This window comes from Fukomys damarensis, unplaced genomic scaffold (genome assembly GCF_012274545.1).
Source record: "Fukomys damarensis isolate Sample0158 unplaced genomic scaffold, DMR_v1.0_HiC HiC_scaffold_5, whole genome shotgun sequence".
In the NCBI taxonomy this organism is placed as follows: domain Eukaryota; kingdom Metazoa; phylum Chordata; class Mammalia; order Rodentia; family Bathyergidae; genus Fukomys; species Fukomys damarensis.
The window spans coordinates 77,587,084-77,611,782 of NW_022900917.1; the positions used below are offsets into that span (position 1 = coordinate 77,587,084).

At 36.8% G+C, this 24,699-nt stretch overlaps 1 protein-coding gene across 3 annotated transcripts in view; it reads left to right on the forward strand.

Moving 5' to 3' along the window:
- The window catches only part of Khdrbs3 (KH RNA binding domain containing, signal transduction associated 3), a 166,503-nt gene that overhangs the window by 35,311 nt on the left and 106,493 nt on the right, over positions 1-24,699 (forward strand). For all 3 annotated transcript variants that reach the window (XM_010629626.3, XM_033760860.1, XM_033760861.1), the window contains exon 2: positions 21,294-21,412. In XM_010629626.3, the coding sequence (XP_010627928.1) occupies positions 21,294-21,412 (119 nt within the window). The remainder of the gene's footprint in view (positions 1-21,293; positions 21,413-24,699) is intronic.

The window sequence follows — 24,699 nt, forward strand, 5'->3', positions numbered from 1 at the left end:
CTGCCTCTGCCCCCCTCCTCTCCCTCCCTCCCTCTCCCTTCACTAGTGCCACTTTAGATTTCATACGTGAACTGTAAGGACAGTATTGGTAGGTGGTACCAATGTATGCTGGTTAAACTTTTTTTTTCTATTTTAGTTCCTTACAACAGTCTTGATATTAGACAGTATTATTTACATTTGTCAATTAATAAGTGGAAAGTTCTAGAGTAAATAAATTGGCCAAAGTCATGCAGTTGTTAAATGCTGGGGCTGGGCCTTAAATCTACTTCTGCCAACTCTTAAATGAACCTTTCTTGTCATATACTTCCATGCTATTAAAACTAATAAACCTGTCTCTGTGTGTGCATGTGCACTTTACCTAAACAAATACATAATGAAACTCTTTCCTTATCTGGAACTTGATCTCACAGTGTAATTTCCCCTTTTTGAAGCTATAAAACCGTGGTACGGGAGGTAGCCAGCAGGTCATATTTTTGTAATGGCACATTTTCTGTGCATCTTAGTGCCTTCTATCGTTGCAGTTACTTAAAGTTGTTAATTTTCACTCTAGAAACATCAGAGTGTTTTAAATGCATTCATCCTATTTGCATTCTCTTTCTGAGTTTTTAACCTTGCAAAGGTGATTTTTTTCTTGTTTTTTTTTTGTTTGTTTGATAAAAGACCCCTTTTTATTAGATAGCAATGTTTTTAAAAGCTTAATTTTCCTTTTACATGTTCCTCCTCATGTCAGAGTTCTTATCCCTTTAACTCCTGCAAAGTTTAAGTGATAAAAAATAATCTAGTACATTTAAAATAAAGTTTAGAGTTGGTAATTCTGTTGTGATGAGATTCTATAGTAAGTACAGTGGCCCTTCAGGGTTTTGTAAATAGCCACATTGTCATACTGCATGGCAGTGTTCTTATTGCTGAGAAAGGTGTCTCTGAACCTTGGAAGTCACTGCAGCTGCTGGGTCCGAATCAGCCCTAAACAAGAAATGGGAAAAGAGTGTGAGCTCGGCCAGTTCTTCATTTCCAAAGAGTAGAAACCTGCTCCAGCTAAGCAAATAAAACTCTCATGTTCTTAGTAGGGTGTGAGGCGCTCCTAAGAACTTCTATGGAGTTCACGGAAGTGGCAGGAGGAGCAGCTGTCCCTTAAAGCAGCAACAGTCACCACTTGCTCTGCTCAAGAGGTCCCAGTCCTCAACTGTACGTCTTGGCTGGGTTGCAGGAAGTGGTAGGGAGCTCGGAGACTGTTTCCTAGAAGTGAAGAAATCTGAGAGACAGGATTGGTGATACACACCTGTAATCCCAGCACACAGGAGGCTGAGGCAGGAGGATCACTGTGAGTTTTAGGCCTTCCCCAGGCAACATAGTTCAAGGCCAGCCTTATATTGATGTTAACAAAAATAAGTAAATAAAATAGAATAAATAATAACAACCAACCCAGAAACCCGAGGACCCTCAGGAAGCCTGTAATTTAGTTAAGGTCAGTTAGCTAGTTCATAGAAAATCAAAAGGGAGGTCAAATTTTATGAACATTTAAGATTCTTTTATGTAACATATTTTTATTCAGTGCAGAACTTGGTATAGTCAGTGGGTACTAATGTGAGTCTGGGATGTGCCACAAATAAGACAGATGTAAATAGCTTATGCTAACTGGTACCAAGTAGCATTAGGATGAATGATTTTGAAAGATGACTAAAATGATTGGCCAGGAATTAGTGGAGACTTCTATTTATTATACAGTACTTTCTTGAGTTACATATTCTCCCCAAAGAATATGGCAACCATCACTGTAATCAGTCAGGGACACTGTTGATCAGAAATAGATTCCGTACCTCTTTCTTTGCTTACTGGCTTAATGGACAGGAAAAGAGCCTTCTGCACTTGTCTGCTTCCCTCATAGGTTGCCAGTTTCTTTCAAAAGCCTGAATGTGCATGTGTGCTCAGGTGGTTCTCAGTATGTGCTAGCTCCCATCTGCTTCAGTTTTTAAGTTGTCCAATACAGCTGACGGTTGAACAGACGTTTAATTTATACACCTGAAACAAAACTGGCTGAACTTTGAGCTGCTTTCCTTGCTTTGGTGTTGCTGTTGCTGTCTTTTAGAGTTGAGGGCCTTTGAACCTCCCCATTGCTTGCGCCTGAATGTACATAAAGGTGTGATGTCTTAGCATTTGGGCTTTTTAAAGCCCACATAAAATGCCGTTACAATGTGATTTTTTTTCTTGGGAAAAGTTTGTGTTTCAGTGTATTGTTTCTGTGGGCTAATGTAATTATTGAGCATGAATCTAGTATTAGAGAATACTTAAGATATCTGAATGTGTTTGATGGAAACCTGATTGAATTCAGCAGATTTGAGGTGGAAGAACCAAAGACAAGAAATACAAAACATTTTTATCCATCCTTCAGTAAGATTTATAGTTATATTGCCAATTGTCTAAAAATGCGTTTTGTCAATTCTTTCTGACTTAAAGTTGGAATATAAGGGTTTTTAAATTATTCGTTCATAGATAGCATAGAGTGGGATTTAGCTCAGTGGTTCCTCTGCTTGCCCCACTGTCTTAATTTTAATCGCAGAGTAGGTTCATCCTTGCAGAGTCACCTTGTGGGTACTATTCTGAAGGAATTCACCCCTTTTGCAGTCTGCAGCCTGTGGTGCTGGATTTAATGTATACTATGTGAGTATTTTGCTGAGACACATATTAGCGCACCTGGCAATTTTTGTATGTTGTTGACATCTTCAGTGTGCTTCACTCTTCTAATGGCAGGTAGTTGGTTGCAAGGGCTATAGAGGGTCTAAAAAATCACTTTGAAAATGTACAATAATACACACAATATGTTATCCTTTCCGTAACATCTTTGTTTATTAAAGTACTTGGATCTTGAAGTAAACAGTGATAATCATTCAGTAATCAGATAGAATAGAGCAACCTCAGAGTATTGCTGTGTTGTAGTTTTCTCTCCTACTGAGCATGAATCTTCTCCTGCTCTGCCTTGTATCAGTGCCTCCCTACACTTGAGAAGTCTGTAGCAGGAGTGAAAGGAACTTGGCCTAACATTAAAAGACCTTTGCAGGCTGTCTCCAGCCTGTGCAGCTTTTCAACTTCCTCTTTTGTCTTGTATGTTCTTTGAAAGCATGACAGCGGCATAGCCACAATGTTTTGCTTGTGCTGTCCTGGGACATGGGCTGTCCCTCACATACCCAAGCCGTCGCTTAGTTACAGCTGCAGTACTACAAACTCAGAAGTTTTCCCTTTGATTGTTTTAAATTTATACATATTTGCAGATTAATAATAATGATTACGTTCACTGCAGAGGAGTAATACTTGTACATAACACATTTTAGTTCTCCCCCCACTCTCCTTTTGTTTTTCCAGTGTCAGATTCACTTGTTTATCTTTTAAAGACCTTATAACATTAATTATCATATATACAGATTGAAAACCAGACGAATAAGCTGAAGAACATATGTATGAGAGTTGTTCTAAGTCGAGGTACACTTTTAGGTAACATTGTTCACACTAGATTACAGTACCTTTTTTTCTCTATTTTCTTTTATTTAATGTCTTTTTATTTTTTATGGCAGACTAATACTCCCTTGTGTATAAATACCACACTTCAAATCTATTTATTTGTTGATGGGCATATTAGCTGTTCCCAAGATTTGACTGTTATTAATTGCATTGCTATAAACATGGGTATGCATTTATCATTGTGACATGATTTGTACAACTCTTTTGGAAAGATACCTGGAATGGCAACAGCTGGATCAAATGGAATCTATTTTAGTATCTGGAGAAATCTCCATACTGATTTCCATATGGTAGTATGTGTTTGCAGTCCCACCAACAACGGGGCAGGGTTCCTTTCTCCCCACATTTTCACCAGCATTTGCTATTGGTTGATTTCTTGATGATAGACATTCTTTCTAGATTAAGATGAAATCTCAGTGTTGTTTTAGTTTGTGTTTCTTAAATGGAGAGATATATTCAACATTTTTCTTGTATTTATTGGTCATTTGTATTTTTTCATATAAGAATTGTCTATTATTAGTTCAGATACATAGTTTTAATTGTTTTTTTTAAACTTGGAGGAGGTCTAGTTGTTTTGAGTTCTGTGTATTTCCTAGATATTAGTCCTTTGAGGAGTAGCTACAAAATTTCCTCCCATTATGTTTGTTGTTTCTTTGCTGTTAGTGGTGTCCTTTGCTGTGCAGCTCCTTGATTTATTTTATTTTTATCTAGAAGTATTTGCTGCCTGCTATAGTTTTTGTAATATTTCATTTGAACTTTTCTGAAAGTACTTGAAATATGTACCTTTCATTGTGTGTATGCATGTGTAATCTTGACTAAAACATATATTTCCTGGGAAATACATTCAGTATTATTTTATATAGTAACTTAAGTTTTCTTTTGAACCTAGCCAGGGCTGTCTCCCTCCCAGGTCCACACATACTTTGTTCACACCCTCAAGCTGCTGCTTGGAACCTTGTGTGTAATGATAATTGGTCGGCACTTAGTAAATTGTCAAATAAAATAACGAATGTCTGAACTTAGTGGCAGCTCTTACTGCTGGTTACATGCCTTTTTCCTTTCTTTTTGACTTTTAACTTTATTCTGGATGTGTTATGTGAAAGCTTTTAGCCTACAAGGCTATTTTAATTTGATCATAATGAAATTCAGTTCTTTGGGCGACTAACCACATGTCTACTGCTCAGTGTCCCCATGAGGCCAGCAACTACATCGTGAGCTGCGCAGACAGAAGATCTTACTGTCAGCACTGACAGTTCATGGCAGTGTTGCTCTACATGATTTTGATTCTCTTCTGAGTGATCCCTGAATGCCTCTGTGTTTATTTTTAGTGCCGGAGTGGCATAGTAGATGCTATGCAGATACTTTCCCATTTGCTATTTCCTTATTACGTTATTATAGAAGCACAGTTTGCATACAGATTGTGAATGTATACATTTCTCTTCATTGCTTTACTGAAACTCTTTTGTATCCCTCTCCACCGTGACTACTTTGGGAAGGGAGCAGATTCTGTTTTCCTCTCAGAAGTTCTACGCTTAAGAAAGCTAGCCCAGCTATTAAGGCAAAAAGTGAAGCTTGGCCAGTCCCCAGTTAATCAGAGTTAGAAAGGTTCCCTGTGATGACCTGTCACTCTGTAACTTACTCTTGCTGCTTACAGTCTCTCCTAGATAAGAATTACTTTGTGCCCTTTGCTATGGCCTTGCTGGTATTTTCAGATCTTCTTTTGATTCTGAACATATTTTACATGTGATCTCATTTAATTTCCACATCAAGTGAGATTGTTATGGATTGGATCAAAATGTCACCCAAAGGCTCATGTGTTAAAGGCTTGGACCCTAATGCAGCAGGGTTCAGAGATGGATCTTTGGGGGAAGCGACTGGATGGTGAGGGCTTTGACTTCATCTCTTTGTTAATCCATTGGTCAACACATCATTGAATGAACTAACATATTAGGAGAAGGTGGAAACTGTGGGAGGTACGGCCCAAGAAGGTAACTGGACATGCCGCATGCCTTACCCTCTTTTCTCTGCTTCTTGGTCACCATGAGGTGAACAGCATTCCTCCACTGTGTGGTCCAGAGGCCATGGAAGCAGCCCATCATGGAGTGAGACCACTGAAAGCATGAGTCAAATAAACATCTCCCCTTTAAGTTGATTGTTTTCAGGTATTCTGTCACAGAAATGGAAAAGCTGACTTACACAGAGGTGATCAGTGATGCCTGTGTTATAGATAATGAAACTCATTTTCAGGTAGGATGCCGCATGCTACCCTCTTTTTCTCTGCTTCTTGGTCACCATGAGGTGAACAGCATTCCTCCACTGTGTGGTCCAGAGGCCATGGAAGCAGCCCATCATGGAGTGAGACCACTGAAAGCATGAGTCAAATAAACATCTCCCCTTTAAGTTGATTGTTTTCAGGTATTCTGTCACAGAAATGGAAAAGCTGACTTACACAGAGGTGATCAGTGATGCCTGTGTTATAGATAATGAAACTCATTTTCAGGTAGGGTAATTAACTCACCCAAGTAAACCCCTGTCAAGGGGTGAGTAATGACAGATGCATTTGGGAACCTCTGATTTTATGTTCAGTGTTCTAATTTTGCCACAATGATATCCTTCTCGGTGGAAAGACTACAGTTTATTGATTTACTGAGTATAAGAAAATCTGAGGTTACTGTGATTCTACCTTAGTCTTTGTGAATTTAATTGATTCTAACTATACTAATATTATATTTTTATTTAACTTTATTTATTTTTTTCCTCACACTAATATCAAGAACCTTTGGTAGAAGAGGTTAGAGTTTGTTATATGTGGTTTCTAGGGCTGGCACTTAAAGTGTGCCATTATTTCTTACTATCAATATTGATATTCCTAATTGATAGTCAAGGTGACCAGAAGCTCCCTTGGACTTGCTCTTCTTTTTCCCCAGTGTCATATGGAAGTGTTGGTTTGTGACTTTAACCCATATTTTTTATTACTTGAAGTCTTGCTAACGTTGAGCTGTTCCTTCTATATTATTGTAAATTTATACTACCTTATTTCAGATGTCAAAAAGCTAGACAGTTGTGCCTGTTTGGAGGCTGTAGGTTAATACACTCTTCTGGGAGTGCCATAGCAAAAACAGGTGACAAAACAGCTCCATTAAGCATTCACTTAAGGGTATTTTTGCATTTTCCTCTAAGCAACTTAGTTTTACATTCATCTTATGCTCATGTTTTGGCTTCATTTTTTCCCAAGCTTGAAATCATGAAATTTAAAGGACTTGGCTGGTTGTAGCATTTGTATGTAATACCTGTAATACAGTTTCTTTGTCAGAGGCATAATTAACAATATGATTTGTACATCTATTGCCTTCTGGTATTCACAACACAGTTTGTAAACTTAATTAGTTCCTGGAATAGCAAATGTTTTGAAGATGATAAGCACTTTCCCTGTGAATAATGTGTAGAATGGTTCTATATTCATAGAAATTTACAATTTGCTTCTCAAATTAGATTGCTGATAGGTATACTTCTTAAGGTAAACATCACCTGCACCTATTCCGATTATATGGTCCTCCTATGCTTTTCACATGGGAAATCAGAAATTTATCTCAAATAATTTTGCCTGTAGGAATATTCACTCTGCTTCCATTGTATAGAGAGCACCCATGCTGCTGTCATTATGTAGAAGCCATTTCCCCACTCTGATGATGGTCATCATGACCCTACAGGGGAGAAGCTGGTACTAAAGAGGAACCTCACTGCAGGAGTACTTCCGTCACTTCTGCTCTCAGTGCTCTCAGACACAGAGAGCCTGAGGATGTCACACAGAGGCACTGTCAGTCAGCAGGTGCAGAAATAGACTGCATGCCTGGGGACACTTGTCCGGCCTTTGCTTTAGAGTCTTATTCTCATTAATGAATCACATGTCTAAAGAAACTTATTTCACTTTTCAGGCAGTATCCTATTAGAGGAATTCCATCAGAATGATGTCATTATCATTAGATTGTGACTTCTAACCCCAGGAGTGTGGAATAGGTTACACAATACCTGGTATCCTCCATATGTATGAAGGAAGAAAGTGGAACTCACTGAGGTCAGTGACTTGCCCGAGATTCTCTGGAGTTTAGGGTCAGGTCCACCCTTCCCATACCATGTCTGCTCCTCCGACATCCTGCTCATGGTCATTGGGGCCTGTCGACCCTCTGTAAGGCCTGACATGATGCTTGGAACGTAACCCTCAATCCCACTCTCTAGCCTGTGGATCCCTAAGGACTTTCCATTCTACATCACCAAGTCACCAAGAAGTGTATCAGTCAGTCAGGTAAATAGAAGTCACACCAGGTGCTTCAGCCTAGATGATTTAATATAAAGTGTTGGTTAGATGGGTGCTGGGTGACTGAAAAGAAAATGGGAAATGCTAAGGAACTCAGAGATAATACCATGGGAGCTCTGCAGCAGACCATCACTCCTGAGGCTGGATAAACCAAGGGAGGCAACTTGGAGAAAGTGCTCTTTTGGGCTGACACCAAGAATAATTAGCATTGCTATCCCAGAGCTTGAATAGGGACCTCACAGGCTGCGTCAAAGACCTCTGAGGATAGGGTCCTTCCTGAGAGGTATGGTGAGTATCCTTTTGGAGATATGGGAGAAAAAATAATCTCTGGACCTGCCAGGATTCAGAATGGTAATGCTAGTGTGGTCTGGGCCAGGACCTAGAAGGAAAACAGGAAGGAGCAAGTCCTGGCATGGCCCATGGAGAACCTTGGAGGCAGCCGCTGCAGAGGAGAAACTCCTGCACATTCTGGAACACGGTGTAGAACAGAAGCTGTGAAGCTAAGAGACAGTAGTTTAATGACTGATGTAGGTGGTTTGTTGGTGGAAATGAAAGATATAAGTAGCTTCCATTTCTGTTAATTCGAATTTTGGCCGGGCTGTTCTGTAATGTTTTCACTTTTGTTCATTCAAACTTTGGCTGTTCTGTAAATGTTTATCAGTCTCATTGTGCCTCCTGTGAAGAATCCCATCACTTATTCACTGTTTTTTAAAAATAAACTTAATTTTATTTTTTCCCATTCCCACCTCCAGGGTCCTCCCCTCTCTATGTACAAAAACTTTTGTTTCCATTTTTTCATTCTGTTTTCATTTTTTTCTCTTGTCCCTTCCTTCATTTTTTTCTCCCTCCGGTGTTCCGCTTGTTCACTTAACAGATATGTTTTGAATGCAAGTTGCGTACAACATACGGATCCAGGTTCTGGGCTGATGATGAATAGCAGAGTTGTGTGTGCCTGAGATCTAGTCAGTGAGACAAATGGTATATGTGTATGTAAACATCATGATTAGAAGGATCCTTCAAGTTTATCATACTGTCAGAGGATTGAATTCTTTGTATAACATCGCAGCCAGACTCTGCCAGACAGGGCTCCATTGATGAACTTAAAAATCTCTGTAAAACAGCTGATGACTACTTTGGCAAGTGTATCGTGTTAAAATCTTCAACTCTGTAATTTGAACTAGAGTTCCTTTAAGTGTAATCTACCTTTTGGTCCTAATTCTACCATTGGCCTTACCAACTGAATTTAAGACTCTCTTACATGATGTACAGAAATATTTGTGTGTGGGTTTTCTTCTCTCCTGACTCAGTTCTCCTTTAGGGTAAGTATTTTTAGTTTATTCAGCTGGTTTTGTGAGACATTGCTGATCAACAATATTCTATTATCGCCTTCTCTACCAAGCTCTTGTGTACTTTATCCCACTGATCCCCTTCAGCCCTCCCCACTTCCCAACAGTGATCGTCTCTCTTTTGTGGCCATTTGGTGAGCAGCAACCATGGTTGTTAAAGTTATCTATAAGTTCTTATAACTGATTTGAAGGAACTCTTCTGGAGTTTTGGCCCTGAGTTAGTCTTGGTGTGGTCATCTTCTTAATTGGCTACTCCTTGGTAGCATGCACCATCGAATTATCCTACCTCCTATATTTAAGACAAGAGAATAGAAGACAAATATCTACCTAAGGTATTCCTCATTAGTTTTGGTTAAAGAGAGGTATTTATTCCTCCATTCTGTCATTAACTTGCCCACATAGGCAGCTCTTTAGTATAGCAAGCAATCTGTAACCTTAAAGTAGAGCAGGCTACCATTAATAGGTTTGGCAACTGAGACCCACTAGACTGAATAATTGCTTAACTAAATACTTTATGACAGTTGAAGGACATAATAAAAACAAATAGACCCCACTGAATGCCCTTGATGTAGTTAATTTTTTTTTTCAAGATCGTTTGGTGACTTAAATGAATAACTATGTGAATATTTATGCCCAACGTGACAGATCCCTAGAGAAAACCTTCAGCAGGGATGTCCACGGCAAAGAGATGGCATCTGACTCACAGGACAAGCAGTGTCTGAAATGTACCTAGAGAGTGACCTAGAGGAATAATTCTCTGCCTAGCTTTAGGTTGACAGAGAAGAATAGTCCTCATTTTCAGTAACTGTATAGATTTGTACTCAGTTATTTCATGCCCTTGGTGGCTGTGACTATTAAAGTATATGCAAATTGATTTTTCAGCAGTGTCTTGTCTATCATGATTACATTTGAGTGACAGGATGTATGTTTCTGTTGCAATTGTATTTCCCCCTCCCCTCCTGGGCCAGGATTTTACTTTTTTTAAAAAAATTTTATTAGTACATATTTGTCATTCACAATGCTGACATGCATCATAGGGAATTTGTACCTGTACATAATATATATCAATTCTCCTATTTTTTCTTATTTCCCTTCCCTCCTTTCAACCCTTCTTCCCCTCTGCACTTACACAAGCTTTGTTTCCATTTTTTCCCTTCCACTCTTTGTTTTTTAATCCCTTCCCCATACCATCTTTAATGTGCCCAATCTCATCTGTATTTTGCTTTTAAAGGTGTTTTATGGCTGGCATTTTCAGGTGGCTAAGAGGAACAAGATATTGAGCATCAGGGAAATAAGGATGTTTTAGGTATCATGTATGTTTTGTAATCACATTAAGCTGTGTGTTGGGTTCCATTTTCAAACCATTTTCATTGTGGTAGCATATTTTTTTGGGGGGATGTTTATTAAACATCACCAGAGATATATTCTTTGGAATTTAGTTTCAGTGCCTGGCCATGCTTTTTATCTTCAGAATTATCTTTATAAAAGTTACCCTTTAATACCATCATAAAAATATGATTTAGTGTCTTAAGCTCCCCCTCCTTCCCAATTTATCCCCACTTTTTGTTGTGTAAAGAGGTACTTATTATGAAGCTGACTAGAAAATCTATGGCAACAGAGTGATAAGTTCCACTTTGCTTTTATTTTAAATAGTCTGTCACTGTATTGTACATCTAACGAATAGAAAATATTCATTTATAACCTTATTAGATATGAAAGTAATAGAGAGAAAAATGCTTGTATTATATGGCTGTTATAGAATATCATTAGTACAGTCATATTTCTATCTCAAAGTGTGATAAAGTCAGCAGGATAAATGAGAAAGACATTGAATCTTCACACAAAGGAAATGGATTTTATAATGAGTGCAGTCTGAACAGAACTAATCTCTTTCTTGGATCATTACTTCACCTAATCATAAAACCCTTTTTAATTCAAATCCTTGCAGGGTTCTAATTGGTGACCTCTGGAGTCTGATAATTGTTTAAGATAGCTGGTCTTTTGCAGTATACTTAATGATATTTGCAATTAAAAGTGAGAAATGTGGCTTAACCCTTAGGTGTAACTAAAAAGTAAATTTTCTTTTATTATCATTCCTTACTCCCAGTGTTACTGACCTTAAGTCTCTATTAACTTAACAAAATGCATGTATTTCTTTTGTGGATTTATTAAATATATATTTGAGAAATACACTGGGTTATATTCAGAGTAGTCTTCAGTTGTTTGGAAGAGCCAATGGAGGTATTGTTTCCGAACAAGCCCTAGCCTCTTTTTTTCTCTTGTGTAGTCTGTATTCCTGTTTGCCCCTTTGGGAGATTTAAGTAGATGCTGAGCCAGTCTTTCCAATACTTTCAAATAAACATTTATCATTTATAAGAATTTTTTTGTGCTTGCTTCGGCAGCGCATATGCTAAAGTTATAAGAATTTTTCTTGCGACCAGATGAAAATGGGTCAATAGTAGAGAAATATGTCTGGCTGGTATTTCTTGTTAGACCCAATAAAATTGTGGGTGAACCTGAGCTACTTATTTGTTTCTTCACCTGTGTGGGTGATGGAAATTAGTTTGCACTGTTTTACATTTGTTGTGTGTTTAACTTCCTCTTTTGCTTTTGTTATATTTCTCAGCAGACAGAGTGCATTCAATGAGTACAACTAATTTACTACCTTTGTAGAAGTCCTTGTAGTACCTAGAGGTGAAGCTTCATCTGTTTTGTTTACTTGTTGCTTGAAATATTTCATTTCATTTTGAAGACAACAGTTTGTAGGATAATGTTTTGGGGAGTAAGCAGCACTTTGAATCAGATAATCTTATACAGTCAGATTTTAGCTGTGTCACTTACTGGGTGTAATAAAAGGGACTGGATAATTTCTGTCCTGAGAACTTACAAAGACTAAATGTATATAAAGCCTCTAGTGTAGTGTCTACAATGTGAGAATTACCGAACTTGTTCATTTCCTTCTAATTTTTACTTTTGCTCTTCATTGGTTTTAAATTGTGACAAACCTTTTAATTTGTTTATATTAAAATTGTTAGGATTTAATGCCAAGATTCATTATTCTCTTTTTTTGAGGGGGAGTACTGGGGATTGAACTCGGGTCCTTGCACTTGCAAGGCAGGCCACTGAACCGCTGATCTAAATCCCCGGCCCTCATTAATCTCATTTCTAAAGGCCTCTGAGTGTTTCTGTTTATTTAGGGCACAATTTTCTATTTTATTGAGGTATTAAATAACTGTATTTTTTCTCTTTGTTTTTCTCTTTTCTGCCATAATGTCCCTTGTTTGGTGAACGAACAACTGCATATAGTTAAAGAGAAGATGACAGTATAAAATACAAAGACAAGTGTTGGCAAAGATGTGCACAAATGGAAACCTTTACATACTGTTGGTAGGAATGCAAATTAGTATAGACATTAGGAAAAATCATGATAGAGATTCCTCAAAAGATTAAGAATAGAACTACTGCATGATTCAGTAATCCTACTACTAGGTATTTATTCAAAGGAAATAAAATCAGTGTGTCAAAGGCATACCTGCCTTGCAGTATTTATTACATCATTATTCACATTAGCCAAGACATGGAACCAAATGTCCAACATGGATGAATGTGCTAATAAAATGTGGTATGTATGCTCAGTGGAACATTCTTAAGCTTATTCAGGTTCTTCAGATCTTGAGGACATTATGTGAAGTGAGCACTGGGCAAAGATTTCTGTTTAGGGAAATAAGACAATATTTTATTGGTTAAAATGCAAAGTCCTAGTTGAATTTGTTGCCTGTGTCTGATTAGAGAACCTTAAGTGCCCTTTTCCAAGGCTCTGATCCTGCATTCTGAGTTGCATTTCAGTTTTTGTTTGTTTGTTTGTTTTTGTAGGAACACAAGGCTTTAATCTAGAGCTGTCTCAGCTGGTGGCTTACCAGTTAGGATAATTTTAACAAAATAAAATAACTGACACAAAGTAGGTACACTGTGAAGTAAATAAAAATGACCTATTTGCAGGGGCTATGAATTTGGCTCAGTGGTTGTGCTGCCTACCTTGCAAGTGCAAGGACCCAAGTTCGATCTCCAGTACCCCCCGCAAAAAAAAGTGGAAAAAACTGACCTATTTGCATTATGTAATATAGTTTTCAAAGTACTTTGATAAAACCTTTGTTTTGGTACTGGTGATGACTTGGTTAGTTTTCCCTGAAATGTGTTAATAGTACAAAGCACTTTTTACTAATTCATAATTAGGACCTCTTTTTCAAAACCTAAGAAAGCAAAAGGAGCATGGACTTAGAAATAAGACAAACAAGGATTGGAATCCTGAATCCCACTTGTGTAAGAGATTGGATGTCTTTAAGCAGATGTTGCCTTTCTGTACTGTGTAAATCATTTCTACACTGTGACATTGTTACAGAAATTAACTATAAAAAGTCATCAAATAAGTTTAGCTGCCAGTATGATAGTTATATTTTTGTTGTTTATCCAATGTGATGGATACAGTTAATTTCCCTTCTAGAGGAATTTGGCTGTCATTTGCTTGTGTATACATTTTAATCTCAATGTTTATGCATATTCAAGGACATTTTGTGTAAAGATAGTTGTTCTATGCTTGTAAAAATATTTTACTTTCTGGAATTCTGAATATTTAGGCTACTGTTTCCTTCTGCCCTGATGGAGATGTATTTATCTGTATTTATGATGAGATTTTTCATTCTTATTAGACGGCGATAGATATCTCTACCCAGCTCTCCCTTTCATTTCTGCTTATGCAACATTCTTTGCAAGATTATGAGCTGCATGAATCAATCTAGTTTGGGCAGATTTAAGTGTATTCAACTCAGTTTGAATGTAGTAGGTGTTCAGTTAGATTTAGATTATTTAAATAAAGTCATTTCTTAGTGAAAACATTTGTAATGTTGGAGGTTAAACAATTTCTTAATCAGGTATTAGCCAGAGTAACATTTTACTAATCTGTCCATTAGAATTTATAGTGGCTGTGGTTGCTGTTTACATATCTTTTGAGATCAGTGTTACTCCCCCAGTTGGACTGTTGTGTTCTTTCAGTATAGATACCTGAAAGTTGAACGTGGGTACTATTAATTCTGTTATCATATGCACCTTACTATAGATCTACGTTAACACCTGTCTTTTAATTATAATTCCTGAGTTAAGGTTTTCTGGAAAGCAGCAAAGGATTCTTTTGACTTTGTTAACACTTTATTGTATAGCCTGAACTGCATTATTCACTTAAACTTTTCTGACCCTTTTATTAGTTTTTATTCAGTACCTTTAAAAATCTGTTACAGCTTTTAGAAGAGCACTTTTTAGCACTGACTACTCATTCTTTATAAACTCACTATGCTTGTTCCAATTTAATTTAAAATATTTATTATTTCTTTCCTTTATTCAATTGTTTAGAAAACATTTATGAAACCCTTTCTATGTCAGTGATAAATATTGGACTGTAGTCTAGTAGATACAAGTTCCTACCTTCCATAGGTTACATCCTTGTTTGGTGTGGAATAAATGTGAGCAAAAAGTAGGCATTTCTGTAAGGTATGCTGTGGTGCAAATGTGGTACAACAAAACAGGGCGTTGTGAGAGTATCATCGGCTCACCTGTGGGAAGAGAGGAAGGTTGGTGTTCTAGAGTTACACAGAGTTCTGTTTCCTGTGTTGCTCCATGTATATGGAGTTAACCACTTACCAGTCCAGTTATTTAAGTAAAGGATGACAAAGTTGCCTATTTTTTGTTGATTTTTACAAGATAATATAACAGGACATATAAAAAGGACAGTTTTATCAAATTTATTCAGTACAAGAATGGATTGATTGAAATGGATTCATTGACACCTGCCCTGGTGATGCTGGGGACAGTCAGTACCTAAACAAACTCGCTGACCAAGTACCACTCAGGGAAGCTGTTAAGGGTTATATTAGAAAATATATCACCCTTCAAGAACTTACTATCTTGTATAGACATTTATGTTACTTGATAAATGCTTGCAGTAGGTTATTATGATCGTACCTACTTTGCTAATATTCGTTGTTTAATCCTCATCATGATCTAGAGGGTAGATGGTATTATTTCTCCTGTTTTGGAATTTAGATTACTCTTTGACAGCCATGGAACGAGTGCCAGCATAGGGTTTACACTTGGGCAGTTAGAGTCTACCCAGGAGAGTTCCAGGGTTTTTCCTCTCTGAGATTTTGCCTTTTGCTGTCTTCTTGCAGAGCTCTTACTGTTAATGGCTGTTCAGAATTCAGCAGTCAGCAGTGCATCAAAGGGGCCTGGGTTGACAAACAGTGAACCCATTTGCCATTGTTGTCTCTTTTCAGGTTCTGGGCTAGAGTATCCATTTTTGCATTCATTTTAAACTATGGAAATTGATCTGTTGGAATATGGAAGAAGCACACAGGACCTTAAAGTACTTTGAGTTAATCACCTTTGCAAACATGACTTCTGTAACTCCTTGTAGTTACTGAACCCTGTAATTTACTTAGTAAGTAGAAGAATCTTTCTTTACTTTTTCTTTGGGGTCTGAGCCTTGAACCACCTCTGATGCCACACAAAATTCCAAGTGCTCCTTTAACTCCATTTTCAGACCTCACTGAAGGTCACCAGCATTGAGGTTCTTCAGTTTGAAGCTGTTTTTATGACCCTGAAACATATTTCTCACCGAAGAGCTTTACTGTACACTGGGAAAATCAGGTAGAAGGATGAGCAGATAGAGCTGCATTAAGAAAATCCCTTGCTCATAACTTGGGATTTATGGCTTCCAGAACATTTTCACATGTCACTTCTAGACGAAAGAAATACAAAAGAAATTAAAAGGCATACTCTTTACTTATTCACAGTAGCTGAGAGGTAGAAATAATCCAAATGTTCACAGACAAGTGAGTGAAAAACAAAGTATGGTATGTTCATGCCGTGGGACATTATTTAGTCTTAAAGGAAGGAAGTAGAGTCACATGTTCCTAGGACATCAGAGATACTCTAATAATGGAAATAAACTGGTACGAAAAGACAGCTACAGTACATTCTACCTGTGTGAGAGCACTTAAGTAGTCAGATTCATAGAGACCGAAGGTGGTAGAATGGTGGCTACCAGTGGCAGTAGGGAAGGAAAAGCGTGAAGCAGTTCTCTAATGGGTATAGAGTTTCAGTTTTGCAAGATAAAAAGGTTGATTTCTTCCCCAATGATGTAATTGTGTTTGACACCACTGAACTGTACCCTTCAAAATGGTTAAGGTACCAAATTTAATTATGTATTTTTTATAGTTAAAAAAGAAGTAAAGTATGGGCATTTGAAGTCAGATAAGTACGGTTTTGCTATACTTGATCTTAGCTAGAAGGCTGGGAAGTGATTGATAAATATGGGTTTGAATCCTGATTCTGGTTAGTTATTAGCTGCCTAACCTTTTGCTAATTTCTTAAACATGTGAATCCTCAGGATGTGACTGTAAAATGGACGTGATTATGACTAAAGGGATTATTCAAGTCAAATACACGGCCTTGTATTGCATGAGTCATTCTCAACAAAGTAATAATAATTATTGCTTTTGTAACAAGTGATTTCTAAAATAATTTTCATTATCTTTTAGCATTTTGTTGTGTAATTTCATATGCATGCAGCTCAAATGGAACCTTTGGGGTTCAAAGGAAGTTCAAAAACTGAACTCTTCAATTTGCTGCAGAGGTAGTGTTGGAGACCTTAATACCTTTCCTGGTCCCCCTTCCAGCCCTCTCTGCCCTCTCTGTGCCCAGGAGGCTGATGTGGATGGGTAAGGGCTGCATCAGCATTGCCCATACCCTCTGCCTTCTGGTTGGGTTCAGGAGCGTATGTTTGTGGTCACTAGCAGAAGATTGGCAGGGCCCAGAATTGAGCCCAGAATGTTTATTTTCTTTGGCTTTTTTCCTGTTGGGATGCAAGGATGGTTCAACATATGTAAATCAATAGATGCAATATATCACATAAACAGAAGTAAGAACAAAATTCAGCTGACCTTCTTAGTAGACACAGAAAAATCCTTTGATTAAATTCAATATCCATTCATGATAAATTCTGAAGAAAATAGGTAAAGAAGGATCTTACCTCCCTTCCCTTTTGCAAAAGATCTCTTTGTTTCCTATTATCTTTTATTTTGCTCTTTTTTTATATTTGGAAGTTTAACTAGAGAAGTGGCCATTACTTAGGAAACTATACTGTATCAGGGTGAAAACAAATTAGCGAACAAAAATGAAGCAGATATTTACACTGTTATGAAACTATTTCTGCAATGACAGTAATTGGTATTTGTGGTTTGAAAATGCAGCATTTTAATTATCTAAAACTTTAATCACATATTTGGTTATTTCTGATCTGGGAGATGGTATTGGTTTGCGAAGCTGTATAAAACCAGATATAATCTGGGATTAATAAAAGTCAAATCCTCTATGCATTTGACCCAAAAAATCTGATTAGATTTATTTCTATTGGTTGGCCTTCCTTTGCTGTAGTTAACTGCAGATCATGTAGTTAACTACAGCCATCAGGTTCTTCTCTTCCCAGGTTGCATGGATTTTAGAATATATTATTCTCATTGTAAAATAGGCATAAATACAGGGTGGCTTTCTTGAGGCATTATAGAACATCTGGCACAGTTGTTGCTATTTTTTACTTTACATTTTATTGGATTTCATGAAAATATGCTACTCACAATCCTCAATTAAGTGGAAAATACAAAATTGTTGATTGAATGGTATCTAATAAAATTAAAGTCTTGACCAGTTTTGTCTTGCGCTTGAAAGGCATGAAGGCCTGAGAGAAGTAGAGCAGCCATGATTTAAACCAGATTTGTTGAACCCCAGAAATGGGTGCCAGGGCTGTCTGCATTGCTGTGTGTTGCAGCAGGTCCAGGGGGTACAAACTGCATGCTTTCAGCCTTGTGTGAGGCTCACACAGACTTTTAAAGATAAATTGTAAGGACTGAAGCATTGTATTACAACATAATTTAAGGCTTATTGTTTTATTGTTGTTGTTGTTATTTTGGTACCTGGGATCAAACTCAGGTCTTTTACCTTGCAAGGCAGGCACTGGAACCACTTAGTTAAATCCCAGCCCAATTTAAGGCTTTATTTAAGTTAACAATAATGTGTTTTAGCAACTTCAGTTTTTTAAGTGGACTCTGTGTCTAGAGAGCAAATTAGGTGTTTTTAAAATAGATTTTCTTGTGTAATATGGGTATGTTCAAACTTTGATATATGGTAGGATACAGAATTTTTCTAATTTTACAATCTTACACATTCTCAAAATGTTAAATGTTACTCATGGAAAGAGGAATATTTGAAATTTAGCTTTTATAGAATTTAATGTAAAATTGTGCATCTGGTGTGAATTCTCAAAAATTTTTTGTTATTTGAAAAGGAAGAAGGCAATTAGATCTATTTTGACACACATACACATATAAACATTATTTTAAGGATGTTTTGATGTATCTAATTTTATTGACTCTTTTTACTATGTGAAAGATACTTCTGATTATCTCATAGGTAGGTAATAAATGATTGGATTTATTTCCTCTACTAATTAAAGCTGAAGTCATGAATTATTACACTTCAAAAAACAGCTGATGTGTGACTTCTACTCTTTATTGAAAAACAGAGATAATTAGGTTCATTTTTACCATTAGTTCTGTAATTTCAAATAATGTGTTTCTTTATAAATGCAAAATTTCTAAAATACTAAATAATTCCTCAAAAGTATACACAATAGAAGTTAACCACTTCTTATAAAATAATTTTATATTCTGTTATACTGTTTTAAATTGATCTTGTGCATATAGAAAAAAATCTATACAAATTAAAGGTACCTTCTCTTTCACTATGTATTATTTCCATACAGATCAAAAGTTTCTATAGTACAAGGAAATGGGACTCCTTAGTGTGGCGACTCAGTACTTCTCTGTTCCTGTAGCTTCAGTGCTGTGGGTTAGTTTCCTCTGCCTTTACCCAGGGGTCCTTCCTGTCTTCTGACTCTCCCCTTCTGCCTTCTCCCTCACTATCTGTATTAATTCCTCTTGCACAACATTGGCCAACACTATCCTCTTCTCCTGCTCCAGTTGTGTATCCTGCAGTCCCACTGGAGTTAGCTCAGACCCTGCACCCAGGTGGCGCACACATGAGCTTTTTGGGCTCCATCCCACAAGAGTGCTCTGCTTCACTGTGTACTGTGCCTGTGCCACCCACACTTCCGCCTGGCTCAGTACACTGATTAGAGTTTCACTGTTGTCTCCCTTCCTTACGTCTGATAATATGCTGTGGTGACTCACAAAGCTCAGGAAAACACCTTGATTGCTGTTACTAAGTTTGGTCAAAGAGAGAGTTTTGTCAGCATACACAGATCACATAAGACCTCAACATTCTATTTTTAAATGTTTATTATTATTGCTATTGATTGGTACATGTTTGTAGTACATAAAGGATACGTTCATTTTGGGGAGTTGGTACATACATAATATGTACATACATACATAATACATCTTAATTCTTTTCTCATCCTCTTCCCTTCCCTTCTTTCCATCTCTTGATCCTCTTCCCTTTTGCATGTTTTAGAACCTAGAACCAAATCCTTAGATATTCTAGTGTTAAACATGAAGAATCTGAATCCAAGCAAGTATATTTTATAGAATTTCACAATTATTAGTAGATTGAGGACTCTTGAAATCTTCCTGTCTTTAAATTATAACAATTCCTTGTCGTGCATTGAAAATTATTGTTTTTAATAAATTTGTTAAGAAATTGGAGGCCACAGTACGTTGGAGTAAAAATTCTCCAGTAATATCATGAGGCTTTTTGGCTGCTTTAGTGGTAAATGAATCTCTAAATCTGAAGCCTTTGCTTTGAACACATCCTCCTTTTACCATAAGGTGCAATGAAAATCTTATTTTCTTTTTGATACAACATAGAAATTGTGAGAAAGACTACAGTGGCATACTGTCCTCAGAGTCATACGAGCCTGGGGTGTAAATCCTGCCTTTGCCAGTTGTCACATCACCTCTCTTATCCTCCTGCCTTGTCTGTTTTGGGGATTGAATTATGTCATGAGTGTGAGGTGCCTAGTCCAGGAAAAGCACCTATTAAATTCTTAAATATTCCTATCTTAATAAGCAAAGTGGGTAATACAGTTTTCCCTCCGTACAACTGATGCCATTTCTGATGCCAGATTTGGCTCCTCCCCATGCTGCTGTTACAAAACAACTGGTCCACAGAAGGTAATAGACCCACCTAGTACTCAGTTGTGTGCCTCTTATGCCACCAACATGAGTGGAGTGAATGAAACAGCCTGCTCGTATTTCTAGACTCTGAAATTTGCACACAGTAAACTCTTGGATGAACATAAAGGTTTAACCTAAGAAGAAGTTTTGTTCTGGTGGTAGAGGTGCACATTCTTTCCCCATTTAGGAATAGTAGTTGAATGGCACATAAAGTGCTTTATGACTATCAAGGTAGGAATGATTGATTCCCCCATTTCTGCTGCTCCACTGAAAGGGACAATTGCACAAGAAAAATGAGATTTAATGAGGTCGAGCTTTGAAAGATCAAGATGAGATCATCATTGTAACATTACAAGTAGAGCGAAGAGCATGAAGAAAAACATTAGCATGTAGTTGGTAATGTTACATGTGAGGAGGTAAGATTTGGTTGGGGAGGTGACTGATGGAAGGTAAGGGCTTTTAATGCCATCTTAGAGTCAGTTCTTAATTGTATAAGCTATGGAAAACCCGGCAAGATTGATAAATAGGGATGTCAGTGCTTTGTAATGCTGAACTGAGAATGCTTTCTGACTTTTCTTTGTCATTTGATCAGCCTTGCTCTAGGATTCCAGAAGGCCCCAAAGAACTTTATTTTTATTTTTATTTAATCCAATTCCCCTCCATTAGCAGTTAAGACTTGACAATCCATGATGTATGCATTTTTTCCATTTATGAAAATTCATTGATAAAATAGGGAATGTGTCATTGATGGAAAAACTAATAGCAATTTAATAGTTCATATTTTTACATTTTATTTCATGCCACATCCAAGCTAACCAGAACTTCTAGCTTCTGCAGTTCTGTGTCATACACTTCATGGTTATCTTTTTGCCTCCACAGAAATAGAAAAGTTTCAAAAAGGAGAAGGCAAGGATGAAGAAAAGTACATTGATGTGGTGATTAATAAGAACATGAAGCTGGGACAGAAAGTGTTAATTCCTGTAAAACAGTTTCCTAAGGTAAGACAGTGAGGTCTCACTGTATATGTGTTAACCTAACTCACAAGGATGCAGATTCGGATTTATATTCTGTTTGGTATTTCCTAGAGTTATTTTCTCTTAGCACCTACTTCATACAAACACATGTGAAGTTAATCAAACGTTTACTTAGTGACTTTAGTAATTCTGTCTTTTCTGTATGACTAGTGTGAGTTATGGAGCCCTAAGAAAACACATTTGAGTCTCATGAGTCAAGTGGGCAACCTGTCTTTTCACTTCACTTTGCTTGTTTCTATTTTGGAGTTGGATGGTTAAAAATTAAATGAGATTATCCATACTTGGTGCTTGGAACAATGCTTGGCACACATATGTTCAAAATTGTCATCTGTTCTAATTTTATATAAATCTCTTCCTGTTTATCCTTTTTTTAAGTATCCATGTATGTAATTCAAACATACTGCTGTGTATGTATCAGCAGCTTATTTCTTTTTATTGCTGAATAATAATCCCTTACCTGAATGTAGCATAGTTAATCCATTTGCTTGTGAAGTTTCCTGTTTTGGGTTATTGTAAATTAAATTGCTGTGAATATTTCTATAGAAGTCATTTTGTGATTGTGTATTTCCATTTCTCTTGGATAAAATACTTGTATTAAAATTGATGAATGTTTAGTTTTATAAGAACCTCCTCTGCTTTTTTTCCAAACTGGTTGTACCTTTTAACATATCCGCAGATAAGACATGCCTGGTTGTAGGTGTCTTATGTCTTCATCAGTATCTGGTGCTGCCAGATTTTCTTTTATGTTTACTAGTCATTTTGATGCATTTTTGTGATATTAATTGATGTCTTCCTGATAATTAATAGTTTTGTGCAATTTTTCATATACCTGTCATCAGTTGTGAAGCTCAAGTCCTTAAACTGATTCTAAGACTTATCTAAGATCCAGGTCTTCTGGTAGATTTATATTCTGCAAATATTTACTCAGCTCAGTTTATGGTTTGCATGTTTTCTTCATAGAGACTTGTGATAACGGAAGTTTTACATTGTGATGGGGCATCATTTTCAGGATTTTCATTTATGGTTAAAGTCCATGATGCATCTCAAATGCATTTTTTGTGTATGATGTGACATAAAATTTCTGTGATTTGACTGTGTCTTTCAAAAATGCATGCATTGGAAGTTTAATCCCCAGATTTGTATGTTCATGTTATTTGGAGGAAGGGCCTTTGACAGATACATAGGATTCCTTGAGATCCTGAGGTCTAGGGCCTCCATAATGGCATTAGTGGCTTTATAAAAAGAGAAGGAGAGTCCTGAGCTGCATGCTTGCAGTGTCTCCGTGTGGTGCCCTCCTCATGTTATAATGCAATCAGAAGTCCCTCACCAAACTCTGGGCAAGGGCTGCTGCTGTGTTCTCAGACTTCCCAGCCTTGGGAACTGTTAGCCAAAGAAACCTCTGTTCTTCATATATTACCCAGTCTCAAGTATCTTGTTTCAGGGACAGATAATGGACTAAAACAAAGGTCGAGCCCATTTTTCCCTGTATCAGTGTCCACTCTTTCCAGGACTACTTGTTAAAAGATATTTTTTCTCTCTCCACAGATTACTTTAGAACCTTTGATGGAAACCAGTGACCATGGGAGTGTATTTCTGAGCTTCTTATTCTATTCCGCTGATCTGTTTATGGGTCCTTATGCCAGTACCCTACTGTCTTTTGTACTGTAGTTTTTATAAACAGTGAGACAGATTAGGTATTTTCACTCAAATTCTGTGCTTATTCATGGAGGAGGATATCACATGGGTTATTTACAGTTCCATGTAAATCTAAGAACTCATTTGTTAGTCTCTTCAAGCTGACACATCAAACTGAATATTGAACAATACTGAGTCTTCCATTTCTTGAATATGGTTCTTCTGTTCATTTTTAGGTATTCTTTAATTTCTGTCAGCAGCATTGTATATTTTCAGGGCAAGGTCTTGTATTCCTTTTGTTAAATTTATTCCTAAATAATCTATGCTTTCCACAGTATTTCACATACTTTTTGTTAGTACTGTGTGTTCACAGTGTAGAGAGTCACATTCACCACAGGGGATTGGCATACCTGGCATATCTTAATTCCTCCTTTTTTTGTCCTCTACCCCTCCTCTCCCTCAACCTTTCTTCCCCTCCTCATTTATAAAAGCTCTATTTCCATTTTTTGCCTTTCAATCCCTTTTCCCTTACTTTCCTTTCCTCTCTCCCATCTCTTGTTCCCCTTCCCATTTGAAAATGTTCTTCCTGCTTCCTAATATCTGTCCTCCATTTTGCCCCGTTTATACTTTAGGTTTCTCACTCCAGAGAAACAATGTGATATTTAAACTTGTGTGTCTGATTTATGTCACTTAACATTATCATCTCAAGTTGCATCCATTTACCTAAAAATGCCTCATTTATCCTTTTTTATGTCTGAGTAGTATTTTGTTGTATATACTGCAAATACCACATTTTCTCTATGCATTTATCTTGTTTTCAACAATATTATAAATTTACTATTTTTAAATTATTAGTTTTTGCTTCTAATATAAATTTTATGATATTCCCTGCTATCTTGGTAAATTATTAGTTTTAGTTGTTTTATAAATTCTTTGTGATTTTTGTGAATATAATCATTATATCACCTGCTTAAAGAGTTTTACTTCTTCCTTTCCAATTTTTATACCTTTTGTTTACTTCAGTGGCTAGTATCTAGATAAGGCTGAGTACAAATAGTGAGTGTAGGAACCTTCCTTCATTCCCAAACATGGAGGAAAGCTTGCGGTATTTTTACAGTTGAAAATTGTAGCTCTAACCTTTTTGTAGATAACATGTGTTAGGTAAAATATGCCTTCTGTTTCAGCTTTGTTGACAGTTTTGATCCTGGATAGATGATAACTTTTGTTCATTTTTGTTTTGTTTTGACTTGTATCCAGTGAAATGAACATAGGTTGTTACTTCCCTCTATTTTTTGCATAGTAAAACTTAACTATTCACTTTTTCTAAATTAAAACTTTACGTCCTCAGTTAAACATTATATATAAACATAAGGACATTATATATTTCTGGATTCAGTTGCATCTGTGATCCTGAATGATATTGGCATATCATTTTAAATATATAGTTTTTAAGATTTTGCCATTAACATTGTTAGTTTCATAAAATGAGCCAGAAAGTATTTCATTTTTCATATTTCTTTCTAAGTATTTGTTAAAATTCACCAGTGAAGCCATCTAGGCTTGGATTTGGATGATCAACTCAATACCTTTGATTGATAAAGTACTTATCAGATTTT